Source organism: Mizuhopecten yessoensis, unplaced genomic scaffold, assembly GCF_002113885.1.
Source record: "Mizuhopecten yessoensis strain PY_sf001 unplaced genomic scaffold, ASM211388v2 scaffold413, whole genome shotgun sequence".
Taxonomy (NCBI): domain Eukaryota; kingdom Metazoa; phylum Mollusca; class Bivalvia; order Pectinida; family Pectinidae; genus Mizuhopecten; species Mizuhopecten yessoensis.
In genome coordinates this window covers 112,360-129,738 of record NW_018403534.1, presented here as the reverse complement: position 1 = coordinate 129,738, position 17,379 = coordinate 112,360, and the positions used below count along the sequence as shown (strand labels likewise).

Genomic DNA, 17,379 nt, shown 5'->3' with positions numbered 1-17,379 from the left:
TCCAGGAAAGAAATGATAAATAAAATTTCAAGCTGTCTCAGCATTACATAGAACCTGTATAGGATCTAATGTAGTTCCTACTATCTAAAATAGTATTTTATTTCATTTCAGTTACGCACACANATGCTAACAGATCGCGCCTACATTTCGTACTTGTCTCCCTAAGTCTGCATTATTATAGTCGGACATTACCATTAGTTGTGATTCGGCAACATCAACACCCTGTCATTTCAAAACCATTAAACACAGTAGTCGTTCATATCCTGCGAGAATGAGAAATATAAATGATTTTGTTTGATAAAGATGACTTTGTTATTTAATAATTGTTACCTTGAGTATTCACTGTCACGGTATATATTTATTCATGCATGTGTCTTCAAAATACGATTACTATTTGATAAGATTAACAGAAGTCAGAAATGAAAGTCTTGATTGACTGATGTTGAAATATGCCAATGAGCAGTGAAAAGTACATTGCTCAGAGCACAAAGAATTGAGGTTCCAATCCTCCTTATCCCCATAAGGCTGTGTTTTAATTTTCGACGTTGATTTCCGCAACAATCAACAGATTTTCAGTTTTATCCCTCTTTATATTTTCAAATGAAAGGACGAAAGGCGATTTCACACGAAACCTTCAAAACTTTCTCGGTGATCAAAATATGAGTGTTTATTCAAAATGGTCTCCCTAAGTCGGTGCTTTCATATTGTACATTTATTTATAATGGTTTATCCTGAGATTTCAGAAGTTTTTTGATGCATTACTTGTACATAAGGCAGACATTACATAAATCCTTTTAGGCAGAAAGTTGAAATATGCCTATCAAAACTGTTGAAAAGAGGTTGTTTTAAAAGAAGCTAACAGATAGCGCATACATTTGTTTTACCTGTCCCTAAGTGTGCATTACCATGGTCGGGAATTACTAATGATTGTGATTCTGCGGCATCACCACCTTTTGATTGCAAAACCATTAAACAAAGTAGTCGTTTATATCTTACTCTCTTAAATATTTCATATACGAGAAAGAAATAAAAAAGAAGATATTGTTTGATGAAGACGACTTTGTTATTTGGTAATTGTCGAAACGAGTTTTCGCAGTCATCGTATCCATTTATTCATGCAGGTGTCTTTAAAATACAATTAACATTTAATAACATTAATAAAAATCAGAAATGAAAGTATTTGTTACCTGAAATTGAAATATGCCAATGACCCGTGAAAGGCGCACTGCTCAGAAAACAGCGAATTAAGGCTTCAATTCTCCTTGTCTGGCTAAAGAAACCCTCCATACCCGATGCAATGTTCTGTAGAATTTCAACCCTACTGCCTACGTTTATGATAGAAAAGAGGCGTTCTTGTTGTCTACCAATAACTTTACGTTTTGACCTTTGACCTGATCGACTTTACTGTACTTTTTGCAGCCTCGAGCTCTCTATATGTTGATCTGAGCGACATTTCATTCTCACTTCACGTACCTACGACATTTATAGTCTGATGAAATGGATCACTGTTCACTAACTTCGCATTTGAGGGTTTACCCGAGACATCATCAGAAACGATACTTGCTACCGTAGACAGTCCTACATTAGATACACCATCGCCCATCACAGCGCTTCCCTCGCATGGGGACTAACTTCTATTGCCATCCAGGGCATCAATGACAGGTGTGTTATCAGGAAACTCAAAATTCTCGAAAGGGAGATAAATACACGAGGAGACACGCACCCCATACCCGATGCAAAAGTATCAGTGCATACGACAGCAGTGCATGTGCGTGTTTCCTTCAGTCTGGACCCTTTGTCATTCAACTGACGTAGGTTCAATAACCAGAACTCTATCTCATCTGGGGCTCCTTTTGGCAACATTACACACGCATTCCAGCTCGCTTTGGATAGTTAACAGTCTGGCCCGATAGCCAATCACAGTCTGCATTGAAATAATCCTACCTACAATACCTGCCACTTGCCTGGCACTGAAACAAAGTTGACCTCTGTGAGTGGCAAGTGCCATCATGTGATCTAACCAAAATCAGCAAGCGCTCTAGCCTGCCATTGGTCTCCCTGACCACGCCCTTTCTCATCGACCACGTGTACCCGAGAAATGTTGTACATACCTGCCTGGCCCCGCCCTCTGTCGTCTGACCGCCGATACATCATCTAAATGCATTGCTAACTTTTGAACGCACGTGCGTTACAACCTCCGGATCCCTCAACACCTTTGTAATGGCACACATGTTGTACCCTGCCGTGGCGATACTGAAAGGGAGAACATTGAATACATAATAGTTCATTTCACCATTGACGACATATGAAAAACCCAAATACTTACGGTGCTCGGGGAAAAGTTCTATATGGTGATTTGCTGATTTTAGATCAAAAGTATACAGGAAATAACCAAACTCAAACATGTCTCGAGCTACTTTTGCGTCTTCATATTTAAATTCAAACTTATGCAAAAACAAATTTGTGTGCCTAAATTGCCCTGCAATCCAAAACTAGGCGTGGTTTATCGGACTTGTTGTACGCTACAGTGAGCGGATTGACTACGTCAGGGGCCGATGTTTTTATTCCAGATATATATTTCCAACGTAACAGCTTTTGATTTTCTGACTGGACGAACTCGGGATTTTGCCTTGCCGACTTAATATTATGCAAATTANACTTTTGCGTCTTCATATTTAAATTCAAACTTATGCAAAAACAAATTTGTGTGCCTAAATTGCCCTGCAATCCAAAACTAGGCGTGGTTTATCGGACTTGTTTTACGCTACAGTGAGCGGATTGACTACGTCAGGGGCCGATGTTTTTATTCCAGATATATATTTCCAACGTAACAGCTTTTGATTTTCTGACTGGACGAACTCGGGATTTTGCCTTGCCGACTTATTATTATGCAAATTAGCAACTGGTGGAAAAATGGGATTTTCCCAATGATTGAACTTGCTTCTCAGTCTGCCAACGGACGAATAATTCGCCTCCGTTGTAGGAAAATTGTTGGCAACTTGTTCACTGTTAACGATAACTTAATCATTGTGAAATCTACTTTCAGTAATACTGGACTCACCTTGCGTACGAAACATCGATTCATCAGAGCATACAGACTCAACACAAACATGCACAGAATTTGCCAAAAATACTTATCTTTCTGACACCCACTGTTGACGATGTCACGGGATAGTGGGACATTCCATCTCCCAATGTCCGGGTTTACCACAGGCAAAACACATCCCTTGTGACCTTGGCGACACGCCTGGCCAGTAGTAGACATAGACATGCTCCTGGTGTCGTCATAAGTCATACGGCGTGTATCTGCTCCTCCCACGTGCGTCAGATTTAGATTTTGTTAGCTTTCAGGTTTTTTTTTGCTCTGGCTCTGGTACTGTCTATTTTTTTTCTCATCGTCCGAGTCAGAGGCTATATGATTGGCAACATATTCCTCAACTGCCTTCAAACCGGCTTCGGACATGTTTGCCAATTTTACAATTAGATCTACCTCGATTTGGTGGAAGACAAGCGTCTATCATTTGTAAATAAAATATCGTGTGTTTGACTTGTGTAAGTCAATACCCTCGGCTATTTTGGCTTTTGACGAAGAGGGTTCTGTTTCGGCCAACTGGATTGCGTCTACTAACTTGTATTTCAATTTTTCGTTGAACTTATGTTGATCCTCACAACTTTTCTTGGCGAATTTGTGGGGCTCGGCACACAAAATGTTTTGTGGAATTCTGCACAATTGAGCTTCTGAATTGTCACAAAGCCTATTTTCCTGGGTGCTAAACCTAGCAGACATTAACTGGTCCGACTGAGTAAGAATCTGATTTTGAGAAGATTCCAAAGCCGATTTCACAGAAATAGAAAGTTGAACTTCGGGATCCATGACAGCTAATTTAGCATGACCGCTCTGTACGGGACGACGGCTAGAAATGACCACAAACTCGCATTACACTGCGAAACGTCATAGCACACAGCACGTGCTACACTTGCTAAACGTGTCGAACAAGATTAGCGAGCCGCGGGAATGTCTTAATACTTTGCATAAAATCTATAAACAGGTGAGCCTTCAGTTTCGGATTTCCCAATGGGCTATATTTAATTTTAATTGTATATTAGCCGCCGGGGGTATTGCCACCAATTTTGTGTGGCCAAACTGACCACATCAGAGATATTTTGATACGGACAATAGTTTTAAGGTACAGAACAGCCAGAAATGTTGCTACTAGAACGAAATATCACTTTCACTATGGTCATGTTCTGTTAAGATAAGACTGTTTGGAGGTCATGTTCTAGTAACGTTAAACTGTTTGAAGGTCATGTTCGCGTATCAAAAGACTGTTTGATTGTCATGTTCTGGTAATATTACACTGGCTGAAGGTCATGTTCTGCTCACATTAAACTCTTTGGAGGTCATGTTCTTGTAATATTAGACGGTCTGGATTTCATGTTCTGGTAACATTAGACGGGTTAGAGGTCCTGTTCTTGTAACATTAGACGCGTTGGAGGTCATGTTCTGGTAATATTAGACGGATTGGAGGTCGTGTTCTTGTAACATTAGACTGACTGGAGGTCACGTTCTTGTAATATTCGACTGATTGGAGCACATGTTCTGGTAACATTAGACTGCTTGGGGGTCATATTCAGCTGACATTATACTGATTGGAGGTCATGTTCTAGTAACATTAGACGGGTTAGAGGTCATGTTCTGGTAACATTAGACTGATTGGATTTCATGTTTAGGTAACATTAGACTTTTTGGAGGTCATGTTCTTGTAATATTCGACTGATTGGAGCTCATGTTCTGGTACATTAGACTGCTTGGAGGTCATATTCTGCTAACATTGTACTGATTGGAGGTCATGTTCTGGTAACATGAGAATAATTGGAGATCATGTTCTGGTAACATCAGACTGTTTGTAGGTCATGTTCTGGTAACACTACACTGATAGGAGGTCATGTTCTGCTAACATTATAGTGACTGGGGGTCATGTTCTAGTACCAATAGACTCTTTAGAGGTCATGTTATGGTAACATTAGACTGACCAGGGGTCACGTTCTTGTAATATAAGACGGATTGGAGGTCATGTTCTAGTAACATGACCCTGTTTGGAGGTAATGTTCTGGTAACATTACACGGGCTGGATGTCATGTTCTGGTAACATAAGACGGGTTAGAGGTCATGTTCTGGTAACATTACACTGATTGGATGTCATGTTTTGGTAACATTACACTGATTGGATGTCATGTTTTGGTAACATTATACTTTTTGAAGGTCATGTTCTTGTAATATTCGACTGATTGGAGCTCATGTTCTGGTAACATTAGACTGACTGGAGATCATGTTCTGGTAACATCAGACTGTTTGGAGGTCATGTTCTGGTAACATTACACTGATTTGAGGTCATGTTCTGCTTACATTATACTGATTGGAGGTCATGTTTTAGTAACATTAGACTTTTTGGAGGTCATGTTCTTGTAACATTAGACTGACTGGAGGTCACGTTCTTGTAATATAAGACGGATTATAGGTCATATTCTAGTAACATGACCCTGTTTGGAGGCCATGTTCTGGTAACATTAGACTGCTTGGAGGTCATGTTCTGCTAACATTAGACTCTTAAGAGGTCATGTTCTGCTAACATTAGACTATTTGGAGGTCAAGTTCGTGTAAAATGAGACTGTTTGGAGGTCATGTTATATTAACATTTCACTGATTGGGGGTCATGTTCTGTAACATTACACTGATTGGAGGTCATGTTCTGGTAACATTACATTAAATGCAGGTCATCCATTCTTGTTCTGATAACATTTTACCAGTCTAATGTTACCAGAACATGACCTCTTATCAGTCTAATGTTACCAGAACATGACCTCTAGTCAGTCTAATGTAACCAGAACATGTGACCTCCAATCAGTACAATGTTAGCAGAATATGACCTCCAAGCAGTCTAATGTACCAGAACATGAGCTCCAATCAGTCGAATATTACAAGAACATGACCTCCAAAAAGTCTAATGTTACCAGAACTTGTCCAATCAGTCTAATGTTACCAAAACATGACCTTAAGACAGTCTAATAAGAGCGTAACCCTTGGGCATCAGAGCGAAGCTCTTTAATGGTATCACATGCGTGCATATATAAAGTTACTTCCCCTTGTTACACATTGCCTTCAAATTTTTTTCGTCGGGAAGTAGACATCCAGTTTGGAAACCGGAAGTGTATCCTTGAAGCAAAGACAATTGCGTTTCAACTCATACATGAACATCTTCATAATTAAAGTGAAAGCAATCCTGTTTTATTACTTGTTTATCAATATAAAAACTAGCATACATTTCGTAAAAAATAATCTGTCACATAAATTATGATACTAACAGCAAAGAACATCATCCAGTGTCAAGTAGTGTAGGAAAGAGCCCAGACAAGATAATGTGTCAAGTAGTGTAGGAGATAGAGCCCGGACAAGATAATGTGTCAAGTAGTGTAGGAGACAGAGCCCGGACAAGATAATGTGTCAAGTAGTGTAGGAGATAGAGTCCGGACAAGGTAATGTGCGGAAGGACGGATGGACACAATGCAACACTATAGTCCCTCCCCCGCCCAACCCAGTGGGGGACTTACAAGCATACTTATTTGGAATTAACAGTCACTCGAGTTCTGCATATATGTATATAATATTGATTTTTGCTTAAATATTACAAATTTAAATATTATTCAAAGTGTTAAACTCTGAGGCCCTGGGCATGAATCCCTCACCTGGCTATTTCAGTGTTTGTTTGTTTGTTTGATTTTGTTTAACGTCCTATTAACAGCTAAGGTCATTTAAGGACGGCCTCCCCTGTGTGCAAGATGCATGCGTGTAGTGTATGTGTGTGTATTTTGGGAGGCTGCGATATGTTCGTGTTTGTCTTCTTGTAATAGCGCGGAACTGATGCCGACTTTATAGTGCTACCTCACTGAAACATACTGCCGAAGACACCCAGCAGGACGCCCCACCCGGTCACATTATACTGACAACGGGCGAACCAGTCGTCCCACTCCTAATTTGCTGAGCGTTAAGCAGGAGTAGAAACTGCCATTTTTAAAGACTTTGGTATGTCTCGGCCAGGGGACAGAACCCAAAGCCTTCCTCACAGGGGCGAACGCTCAACAAATGGCCAAAAGTGAGGCATTGTCAAGGGAGACATTAGGAAAAAGAAAGTTATTTAGAAAGGAGAGAAGAGAAAAGGTCCCAAATTTAGTCGCCTCTTACGATCATGCAATTGGGGGCAGCAGGTACAATTCTTACGCCCTACCTGCAGGGCATATTTCAGTGTTCATGGAAAAACCCTATTTAATATATTACAAATATTTTTTCATATTTGGATCCACCTTTGATCAGTGAATGCATGCAAGTTAACATTTTGCTATAACTTCAACATCTACTAGCTTTCTGGATCATTCAAAGCAAATTCAGTTGAAAAAACACTCAATTTGAATAAACAAATCTGACATACTGTTTGGCCCCCGATCCCTCTGTTTCTTGGGTAGGGGGGATATATTTTTAAGTTATATAACATTTAGTTCCCATCACCCAAGGATGCTTTTGACCAAAGTTGATCAAAATCCATTTTAAATAGTCATTCAGGACAAATAGCAATTTACAGTGCAGGACATCAGACCGTTGATGGCATCAACAGTTTAAATAGGTGGTCAAGTCGCTCACTAGCTTAAGTGTATTGGTTTTTCACTCGGGTGTGTGGTGTTTCATCTCACGCCGCAAAGCGAAAGGGGGCGGAGCTACAGATCCAAACGTCTGACCTACTTCCTTAGTGACGCATGAGACTACCGACAAGTTCCAAGTCACCGAGCGCACAGCATCAACCATGAAACAACTAACCGGGATTATTTTCAACCAACTTGTGCACACAGTTTATGTTTTGACAGCATGACTCATAGGTAGGGACACAGACTTCGATTACAGTGATCGAACATCAAAATAAATTACTAATATGGCTATTTTTGTTGTGTTGTCGATTTATATTCATATTTTCGAGATCGATTGTTGACTTTTACATCAGAAGGGACCTCTGACATCTAATGTAAGCATGTATCCTCCAATCCTCCTCCCCCCCCCCCCCCCCCCTTTGGGCCAGGTGAGCTAAAAAGCAGCTTTGTCAGATAAATAGTGCTATCAAAATATATCGGTTAAAATCCAAGAAGACAGCTTCTCATCTTGTTTTTTATCAGTGTCTCAAAATGTGACATTTATGTGAAATTTCAGAACGATCCCCAAAGCTCTTTTGCGAGAAATTAAAAGCACTGACAAGATTTCTATCTATCATATTTTGCTGAAAATATCTCACTTAGCCCTCTTTTAAAATATATAAATGTGTATTGATAGGTTTTTCAAAAAAATATAGACAACATATGAGTGGACTAGTAAGTGATCTAAAATATTGCACAATATCAGTTACATCATGACAGATACATGTACAAGAGTTTTCATTCTTGGATATACGTCATATTTGCTGAACTGTAAAAGTTTAGTTTTGGCCAATTTGAAGCATGATGAAATCCAACAATTCCACATGCAGCCTTTTTGTAGCAAGAAACAACTGACCTGCTTGAACAAAATTCTGCTTTGAATTCAGAGAGGTAGGGTTTTCTTACTGTATCTGTTATGTCTCTCTTCATGAAACTCGTAAAGTTAATATACAGCCATAACATTACAATAGTTGCAGCGCTAACATCTTCATGGAAGAGCTTCATGTCCACCATTTTTTTTAATAGCATATCATTATGACTGTCATATGCAAAAACTAATATCTGTCCTGGTGTACAACCAAATGCCGGAATCGGAAGGCCAGAGAGAGAAGGATGCTTGTTGACTTGTGCAAATGAATTGGTTATTGTTTCTGCAATTACTTGACTATAGCCCAAGCTTTGTGAGCTAATGAAGTCAAACAAATGTTCATCCTTGTTAACTTCGACTGCCATTTTCACCTCTTCTTGGGGATCTGTTGACTGCAAAACTTGAACTGGCTGGTTACCTCGCACAATCATATCCACAAATCCATGCCAGCAAGATTCAACACCTGAGGAAAGATAAAAAGAATCATGCCTGTAATATCAAATATGAGAGCCATGGAGCAGAGAGAGGAGTATGATAATATGTCCATAACATATATATATATGAAAGACAAAATATGTATTTAAAGTTCAGTTGAGACTTTTTTTAGTGAAACTGACAGTAGTAGGGAAAATGCTAAAACTGCTCTTTGTTTCCGACCCGAAGATCTGGTACAGACTTTATAACTTCACAATGATCTTCATACAACAACACTAAGTAGGAAACCCCAAAGAGCTTGTATAGACTTTGCCCCTTAGCTTGAATACCTTCAGTTATACAAATTATGATTGACCTCCACCATAAATCTTTTAGACCAAATTTGGTTTTAATCCACTCAGGCATGAAGGAGGAGTAGCGTTTTAAAGCAAAATTGTAACTAAGTTCCCCTTTTGGGGAACCTCATCTCCGTCCCCAGGGGTCAAACCAGCCTCCTTTATATATAAATTATGATTGCCCTCCCCAAATGAAGTTTCAGACCAAATGGTTGAAATCCACTCAGGCATTAAGGAGGAGGGTGTGTGAGGTGTGTGTGTAGCATTTAAAGCGAACAAGTCTCATTTATACATGAAATGATTGCCCTCCCCAAATAATGTTTTAGGTCAAATAATGTTGAAATCTGCTTTGGCATAAAGGAGCAGTAGGGTGTTGAAAGGAAAAGTTCACGCATGGCGGACAACCAAGGAAGCAAGATGGCAATAGGTCAGTCATCATGACCCTTCAGGTCAGATGACCTAACAAGAGGCCCAGAGTGCCTGTATCGCTCACCTGGATATTCAGTGATAATGGCAGATCACTCTAGATACTATTAAACAAAAGAATCAGAGGACTGATGAAAATAACTTTATTGGAGGCTTTTCCTGTCTGTGAATTTTGTATTTTTTAAGTGTTCATTTACACATCATTATCTATATCCATTACTTGATGATGAAGAAGATATGTGAATAGGACAAGAAACTATCTTGGCTGTTGAATCCACATTTAAAATCTTAACAACCGTACGTCTATTTGTCCAATTTGATAAACTTATATATTTGTATTCAATTATGGATTAGAAATATTAATTCTTAAAAGATGGTTGTATATAAGAGCATTTTAGATGAAATCAATGTGTTGAAATTAAGTTACACAAAGAAATGAACAGTTATCTTTGCACCCATTTGAAAAATCTCATAGCAGAATTGCAACAAGTATAAATACTATCAAAGTAATATTTATTACACATTTGAACTTTGACCCCTACCAAAAACCGGAAGCTGACCTTTGATGGTCATTCTTGTGCATATCACCCCAGCATATTAACAAACTTTATAGTCCATTGCTTAAGCATGATGTTGACCAAATATATTGACCTTGGGCCATTTGGTTATTGAGAAGAAGTCTTTTAAAGTTTGTTCTATAAAATTAAACATTTGTACAGAACTTTGACCCCTACTGAAAACCGGAAGTTGACATTTTACACAAAAATGTTTCCGAAGAAATATAATTTATTTGTTATTCTACACAACATATCCAAAGATGAATTCAATACATTTAGCCGTTAATGAGATATTACAATTCAGGTAAAAATTGAATATGACGTCATGGCGACCATTTTGTTCTTTCGGTGAAGATGAAAATATCAACAAATGATAGAAGCCATCGGGGGAAAACTTTTCCATAACTAAACAAAATATTAGTCTAGTATTGGAGTAAAACAGGTCTAAACATATTGTCTGCATTTTTAAAAGATCAAAGGAAATTTTTCAAACGGCATACAACACCCACGGTAAGTGTTACAGAAAAACTTAAGACATCAAATTCATCAGAATGACATTTTTCATCGATCTGTAAAAGAATTTTTCAAAAAAAATGATTTTGTTTTTTAATTGGTGACCTTTGACCCAACAGAGAGCTTTTCTATTTGAAATATTTTGTTTTAACATGTAATGAGAAAAAAGTTTGATATTAAAAGTATCTACAAATAATAGAATTGCATGAATTCTGTACAATGAACAGATTTCGAGTTATAGCTGTTTTAAAGATTTTAACCTATGACGTCATGACGACCATATTGGATTTTTGACCTACTTGAAAATGTTGCTGGAACATCTTCAGACCTTGGCCTACAACATACCTAAAAGACTATACACCTATATTTTACCAATCAAAAGATAAAGACTCCACAAAGGACAGACCCTTTAGGTCAGATGACCTAAAAAATAGTCATAACAAACTTCAACTGCCATAATCCAAGATGGCTGCTTGTCGGCCATTTTGTTTTCCTGATCGGACTTGAAATTGAATGGCCACAACTACAGACAAAAGGGAACCTACATATCAAGTTTGAGAACGATCCTTTCAGCACTTCTCAAAACATAGTGATATTTAACTCTAACCTGCCAATATCAAAGTTGGCTGCCTGGCGGCCATTTTGTTTTCCCGATCACACATAAAATTGAATAGGCAAATCTAGTGACCAAGGGGGACCTACATCTTAAGTTTGAGAAAGATTCTTCCAGTACTTCTCAAGAAATCGCTATAACAAACTTCAACTGCCAAAATCCAAGATGACTTCCATTTTGTTTTCCAGACCAGATTCAAAATTCAATAGGCACAACTACAGACTAAAGGGAACATACATGTGAATTTTAAGAATGTTATTCCACATTAATCTCAAGAAACAGCAATAACAACTTCAACAATCAGAATTCAAGATGGCTGCCTGTCGGCCATTTTGTTTTCCAATCACACTCAAAATTGAACAGGTACAACGGGGGACCAAGGGGAACCTACGTATAAAATTTGAGAACGATCCTTCTAGTACTTCTTAAAAACAAGAGGCCCAAGGGCCGTAGCAGTCACCTGAGTTATATTATAGGTATACTGGTAGCTTTTTTTTATTGTTTAGATGTGATGTGGAAATCAGCATGTAAACTAAGTGAAATACAATACTGGCCCTAGGGGTTGGGGTAGGAATCCCAATTTTACAATTTAAAACCATCTTCCTCCAAGGAAAATTCTCACCAAGTAAAAATATTTTCCTACAAAAAGTTGTCAAAATATACCCAAAAGTGTTATTTCCCTAAATAAACTATAGTAAAATTTACCCCCCTCCCCAAGGGAGAACGGATAGCTCTGGGGTCCTTAAATTTACAATTTAAGTAAAGCCCCTGATGTTCTTTCTTTCCATGCAGAGAAAATGACTGTAGTACCTCCGAGTCTGGAGAAGAAGATTTTTGAAATATCGGTTAATTTTCCATTTGGGTCCCCGCCCTGGCCCCAGGGGTTGGGGTAGGAATCTCAATTGTACAATTTGAAATCATCTTCCTCCAAGGATAATTCTCACAAAGTAAAGATAATTCCCTACAGAAAGTTGTCAAAATATACCCAAAGGTGTTTTTTCCTATATAAACTATAGTAAAATTTTACCCCCTTGAAAATGTAAAATGTTTAAGCACAACGCACGACGACGGAAGGAAAGCTATTTGAATAGGTCACTTGATAACAAACTTCAACTGCCAAAATCCAAGATGGCTGCCTGGCGGCCATTTTGTTTTTTTCGATCAGACTCAAAATTGATTTGGCACATCTAGGGACCAAGGGGAACCTACGTGTCAAGTTTCAGAAAGCTCCTTTCAATACTTCTCAAGAAATAGCAATAGCAAACTTCAACTGCAAAAATCAAAGAGGGCTGCCTGGTGGCCATGTTGTTTTCCTGATCAGCCTCAAAATTAAATGTGCACAACTAGGGACCAAGGGGAACCTACATGTTAGGTTTGAGAAAGATCCTCCCAGTACTTCTCAAGAAATAGTAATAACAAGGATTGTTTATTGACGGATGGAGGGATGCAGACAACTGACGAAGGGCGATTGGAATAGCCAAACATCTGGATCATTGTGAGCTAAAATCCTTTCAGTACCTCTCCAGTTCCTCTCAAGAAATAGCGATAACAAACTGCCAAAATCCAAGATTGCTGCCTGGTGGCCATTTTATTTCCCCAACCAACCTTAAAATTGATTTTGCACAAGAAAGAACCAAGGGTAAAATCCAAGATGGCTACCTGGCAGACATTTTATTTCCCAAAACAGACTTAAAATTGAATGAGCACAACTAGGGACTAAGGGAAACCTACATGTGAAATTTGAGAAAGATCCTTCTAGTACTTCTCAAGAAATACTGATAACAAACTTCAACTGCCAAGATCCATGATGGCTGTCTGGCGGACATTTTGTTTTCCTGATCAGACTCAAAATTGAACCGGCACAGCTAGGGACCAAGGGGAACCTACATGTGACGTTTGAGAAAGATACTTTCAGCGCTTCTCAAGAAATAGTGATAGCAAGGATTGTTTATGAACAGACGGCCCACAGACGTAGGGCAAATTGAATAGCCCACCATCTGATGATGGTGGGCTAAAAACTCCAAAGATCTTACCTATTCCTGTTGGTCCTTTTTCCATTTGAATACCACATCCACAACTACAAACACAGCTGTCTTCTTTTGTAATATGGGTATCAATAAGGCATTTCCCTCCGCTTAGAGGATTAAAAAGATGCACATTCAATACTTTTACAACTTCTGTTCCACTCATTCTTCTTGAATCTTTGCTGCTTTGAAGTACTTTTTTCATACAATTTATGTGGTAATCCAAATCTGAAAAAAAAAAAAGTATGTATGGTGACATATACTCAACGTTCTGCAAAAATACCTTCTGAAGTTGTATATTAGTCTTTACTGAATTGAAACCCAACATTATTTTCATAAATATACAAGAGATCCAAGAGGGATCTTGGCGCCCAAAATCAAATTATCTTTTCTCTACTTTTCTCATCTTTCCTCTCTTCCTCTAAAACATTTTGAAACGGGGAATTTAAGTAATCTAAGAAAGATCAATCTGGATCTTTCAGAGAAATAGCGATAACAAACTTCAACTGTCAAAATTTAAGATGGCTGCCTGGCGGCCATTCTGTTTTCCCAACCAGATTCAAAATTTAATGGGCACAACTAGGGACCAAGGGAAACCTTCATGTCAAGTTTCAGAAATACAGTGTAATTTTTTTCCTGTTTTTGGGTCCGAAATAAGGCCCCATTCCCAATGGCAAAAATTAAGCTTTTTTCCCAATTTGCTTGGGTTACTTTTCCCAATCGTATATGTGTAAAAACAATTGTCAAAAACAAAGTCTAAATTCATGCTTGTTAATGTAAATCCATCATACAGAAATGCTGCTTTTATCAATGGTGGTGTGCTACCTGATAAAATAAGCCTTTAAAATGCACTAGAATGCACCACAGAGGTTCTGGATTTCAAAATTTCCCCCGGACCCCTCCTACTGGGCTTCATGTCTTCTGGCTGCAAGAGTGAAAATTTCCATTTTCAAAGGGCCCCTGGCCCCTGCAGTCCCCAAAGTGCAGAAATTACACTGAAATATCAACAACTAAATGGGAAAAGGCACTACTAGGACCAGGAACTGTACTCAAAAACTACTCATACACTTGTTCTAGGAAAGACAGTTCTAACCAAAGTGAAGCCCTCACGCTGACAGAACACTAACTACAGTTGGTGAGAAGAAACCTAGCAATAGGCAGAGCCATGGGGGCGGTAACCCGGTAACCAACTAATTCTCCAGTAACTGTTTACAGCACAGGGTGACTTGTGTGCGGGATCATGACGCTTGTACAGGAGTGTGCCCAACTCGATATAAAGGATTGGCATTCATAAGACATCAATTACCTAGCATTTGGGGAAAAATGGTTTCCCAACGTTTCGCCCCCCAACCCGGTTCGCACCACGACGTTTCGTATCTTTGAAAAACATTTAACTATGTTACCAGTTTTTCCACATGTCGGATGTACATACGTGTATACTGTTCATTCATTAATACTTAGTCTAACTTAAAAAAAACCACTTTATATGGTCTGTTTTTAGTCATTTTGCTAGGATGTATTATGTTAAAGTTAATAAATATATTGAATAAGAATTGGGCTTTAATAAGAATGGGGCTAACGGAAAGCAGAGTCCACATCACGCGTACATGAAATATATCAGTTGAGAGAATTTCATATTCGTGGGAAAAAAGAAATGGTAGAAGATCGAGATGCAAAAATGAAAGAAAGTAGTAACTTAAGTATAGGTCATGACTGAAAAGAAAAAAATATCATAGTGGGTGCGAACAGGTTTGTCTTTGGGGTCGAAACGTAGTGGTGCGAACACTAGTTGTGATCTGATGTGATCTGTTCTGTAATTAATATAAATGCAAATATATAAAAGATGAAATACAAAACAGAACATATAAATTTTATCATTGGTAATATACAAAATAGTTTACCATACATCGTATAGCTTCGACACACAGAAACTGGTATTGTTGTATAGGAAATGCAAGTAAATTCTTCAAAGCAAAGAATATACAAAATACAAAAAAAGTAACTATGATGATGAGGTACATACAATATAGATAATCATACATCGTATTCTACGACACGCCGAAACGGGGATATTTTGTAGAATCAGTTGTGTTGACTTGGAATGCCCTTGTTTTCACTGTTACCACTGTCTAACGTCTGTACAGGTGGAATGATGACTATTTTTTCAACTAGTTCAGGCAGTTTGAGCTGCCTACAGTCAGCTGCCTATTTCAATCTATTATTAAGTGACTCTTTATTATTATTTGCCCAAAGTTCTTTTAGTGTTATTTATTTCCTTATTTTGAATTGGTTTCTGAACATGCTTTTTAATTTTTGTTTCCAGATGTTTTTCCCAGTAGATTTCAAATGCTGGATATTTCTCAAAGTACGGAATCAAATCATCAGATCGATCGATGAGAATATTCAAAATCCTCTTTACTAACTTGAGACGATCGAGACCATCTTCACCAAAAATGACCCAGAATATGAATGCTTTGTCGGTCTATCGGTGGTGTTCTGGATTTTTCCAGAAGCCATTACAATTGATTGTTTTTTTGATACCTGTCAATTCACTAGCGAAAGGATCAAGACTAGTGAAGTAGATAATCACAAGACTTACAGGAACACCTGGTAAACCTGTCCATTACCTTGAGATACGTGCCAGGCTAAAAGAGTCGGCATCGATAACATGTCACACTTGATTATATACAAATTATATATATATGATAAATTAGCAAAGCAAAACACTACGTGTCAGAATAGATTTAATTTGAAGAGGTAATTACTTTAAATAAAAATTGATATACTTTTCAAAGTAATTAATAAACAGTTATCATAAAGTTAAAAACTTTAAAATTATTGAAAAAATTACGAATGAACAATATTAATCTAATCATATATCTTTTTTAAACTTGTTTTCAAGGTATCGTCATACATTTTATTCCTCTATAAAATTTGTTGAAACTAAATAAATAGATTTTATTTGCTTATAAACGTTGGATACCACATGAACGTATAAACATTATGTAATACATAGTTATGCAATCAATAAGTCAACTAAGACAATACGTACATGTACAACTACAAGCCATCTCTTATTTCATGGTTCATGTTTCTCTATAATAATTATTTTATTTTAACTCAAGGTTCCACGTAACATTTTGCTGATACTTGAGAATTATGTACAGTATATCGTTTGTGTTTCTTAAATGCATAAAGTTGAGTTTATAATAACGACAGATTTAAACTGAAGATGTGCATCTTACTTGTGATATATGATACTTATATATATATATGATATCATATGATAGTTTATATGTGAAAACAACAAGCAAATTCACTCCTATTGAAAACATACATGTAATTAGTAACAAGAGGCCCATAGGGCCTGTATCGCTCACCTTGATATCTAAGCAATCATGGCAGAATATTCTCCAAATGAGATCCAAGGGAATATGCCAGACCCCAAGGCTAATCCTTGTAGCATATATATCTGTATTCAATTTTTCATGCCCAGCAATTTTATGTATGGTTATGGGGTGGGGATCTCAACTGTTTCCAAGCTGTGACGCAGAAACTAGGTCCCTACGGTTGTGGCCAGACCCCAGGATCAATTCTAATATCATGACTGCATTTGTCTCTTTTTGCCCAGCATTTGTATATATAGTTTTGGGGTGGGGATTTCAACCGTTTCAAAGTTATGACCCAGGGGTTAAGTCTGCAAGGGTGGGGCAAACCCTGGGGTCAATTCTAATATCATGACTGCATTTGTCTCTTTATGCCCAACAATTGTATATATAGTTTTGGGGTGGGGATCTTAACCATTTCAAAGTTATGACCCAGGGGTTAAGTCTCCAAGGGTGGGGCAGTCCCCAAGGCCATCCTGGAAGCATAT

At 38.0% G+C, this 17,379-nt stretch overlaps 1 protein-coding gene across 1 annotated transcript in view; it reads right to left on the bottom strand.

Annotated features, from left to right (window-relative positions):
• Window positions 1–8,101: 8,101 nt before the first annotated feature.
• The window catches only part of LOC110448033, an 18,428-nt gene continuing 9,150 nt past the window's right edge, over window positions 8,102–17,379 (bottom strand). Inside the window, exons 2-3 of the mRNA XM_021494068.1 lie at window positions 13,515–13,733; window positions 8,102–9,065 (exon numbers count right to left, since the gene is read on the bottom strand). Coding sequence (XP_021349743.1) covers window positions 8,473–9,065; window positions 13,515–13,733 — 812 coding nt within the window. The 3' untranslated portion in view covers window positions 8,102–8,472. The remainder of the gene's footprint in view (window positions 9,066–13,514; window positions 13,734–17,379) is intronic.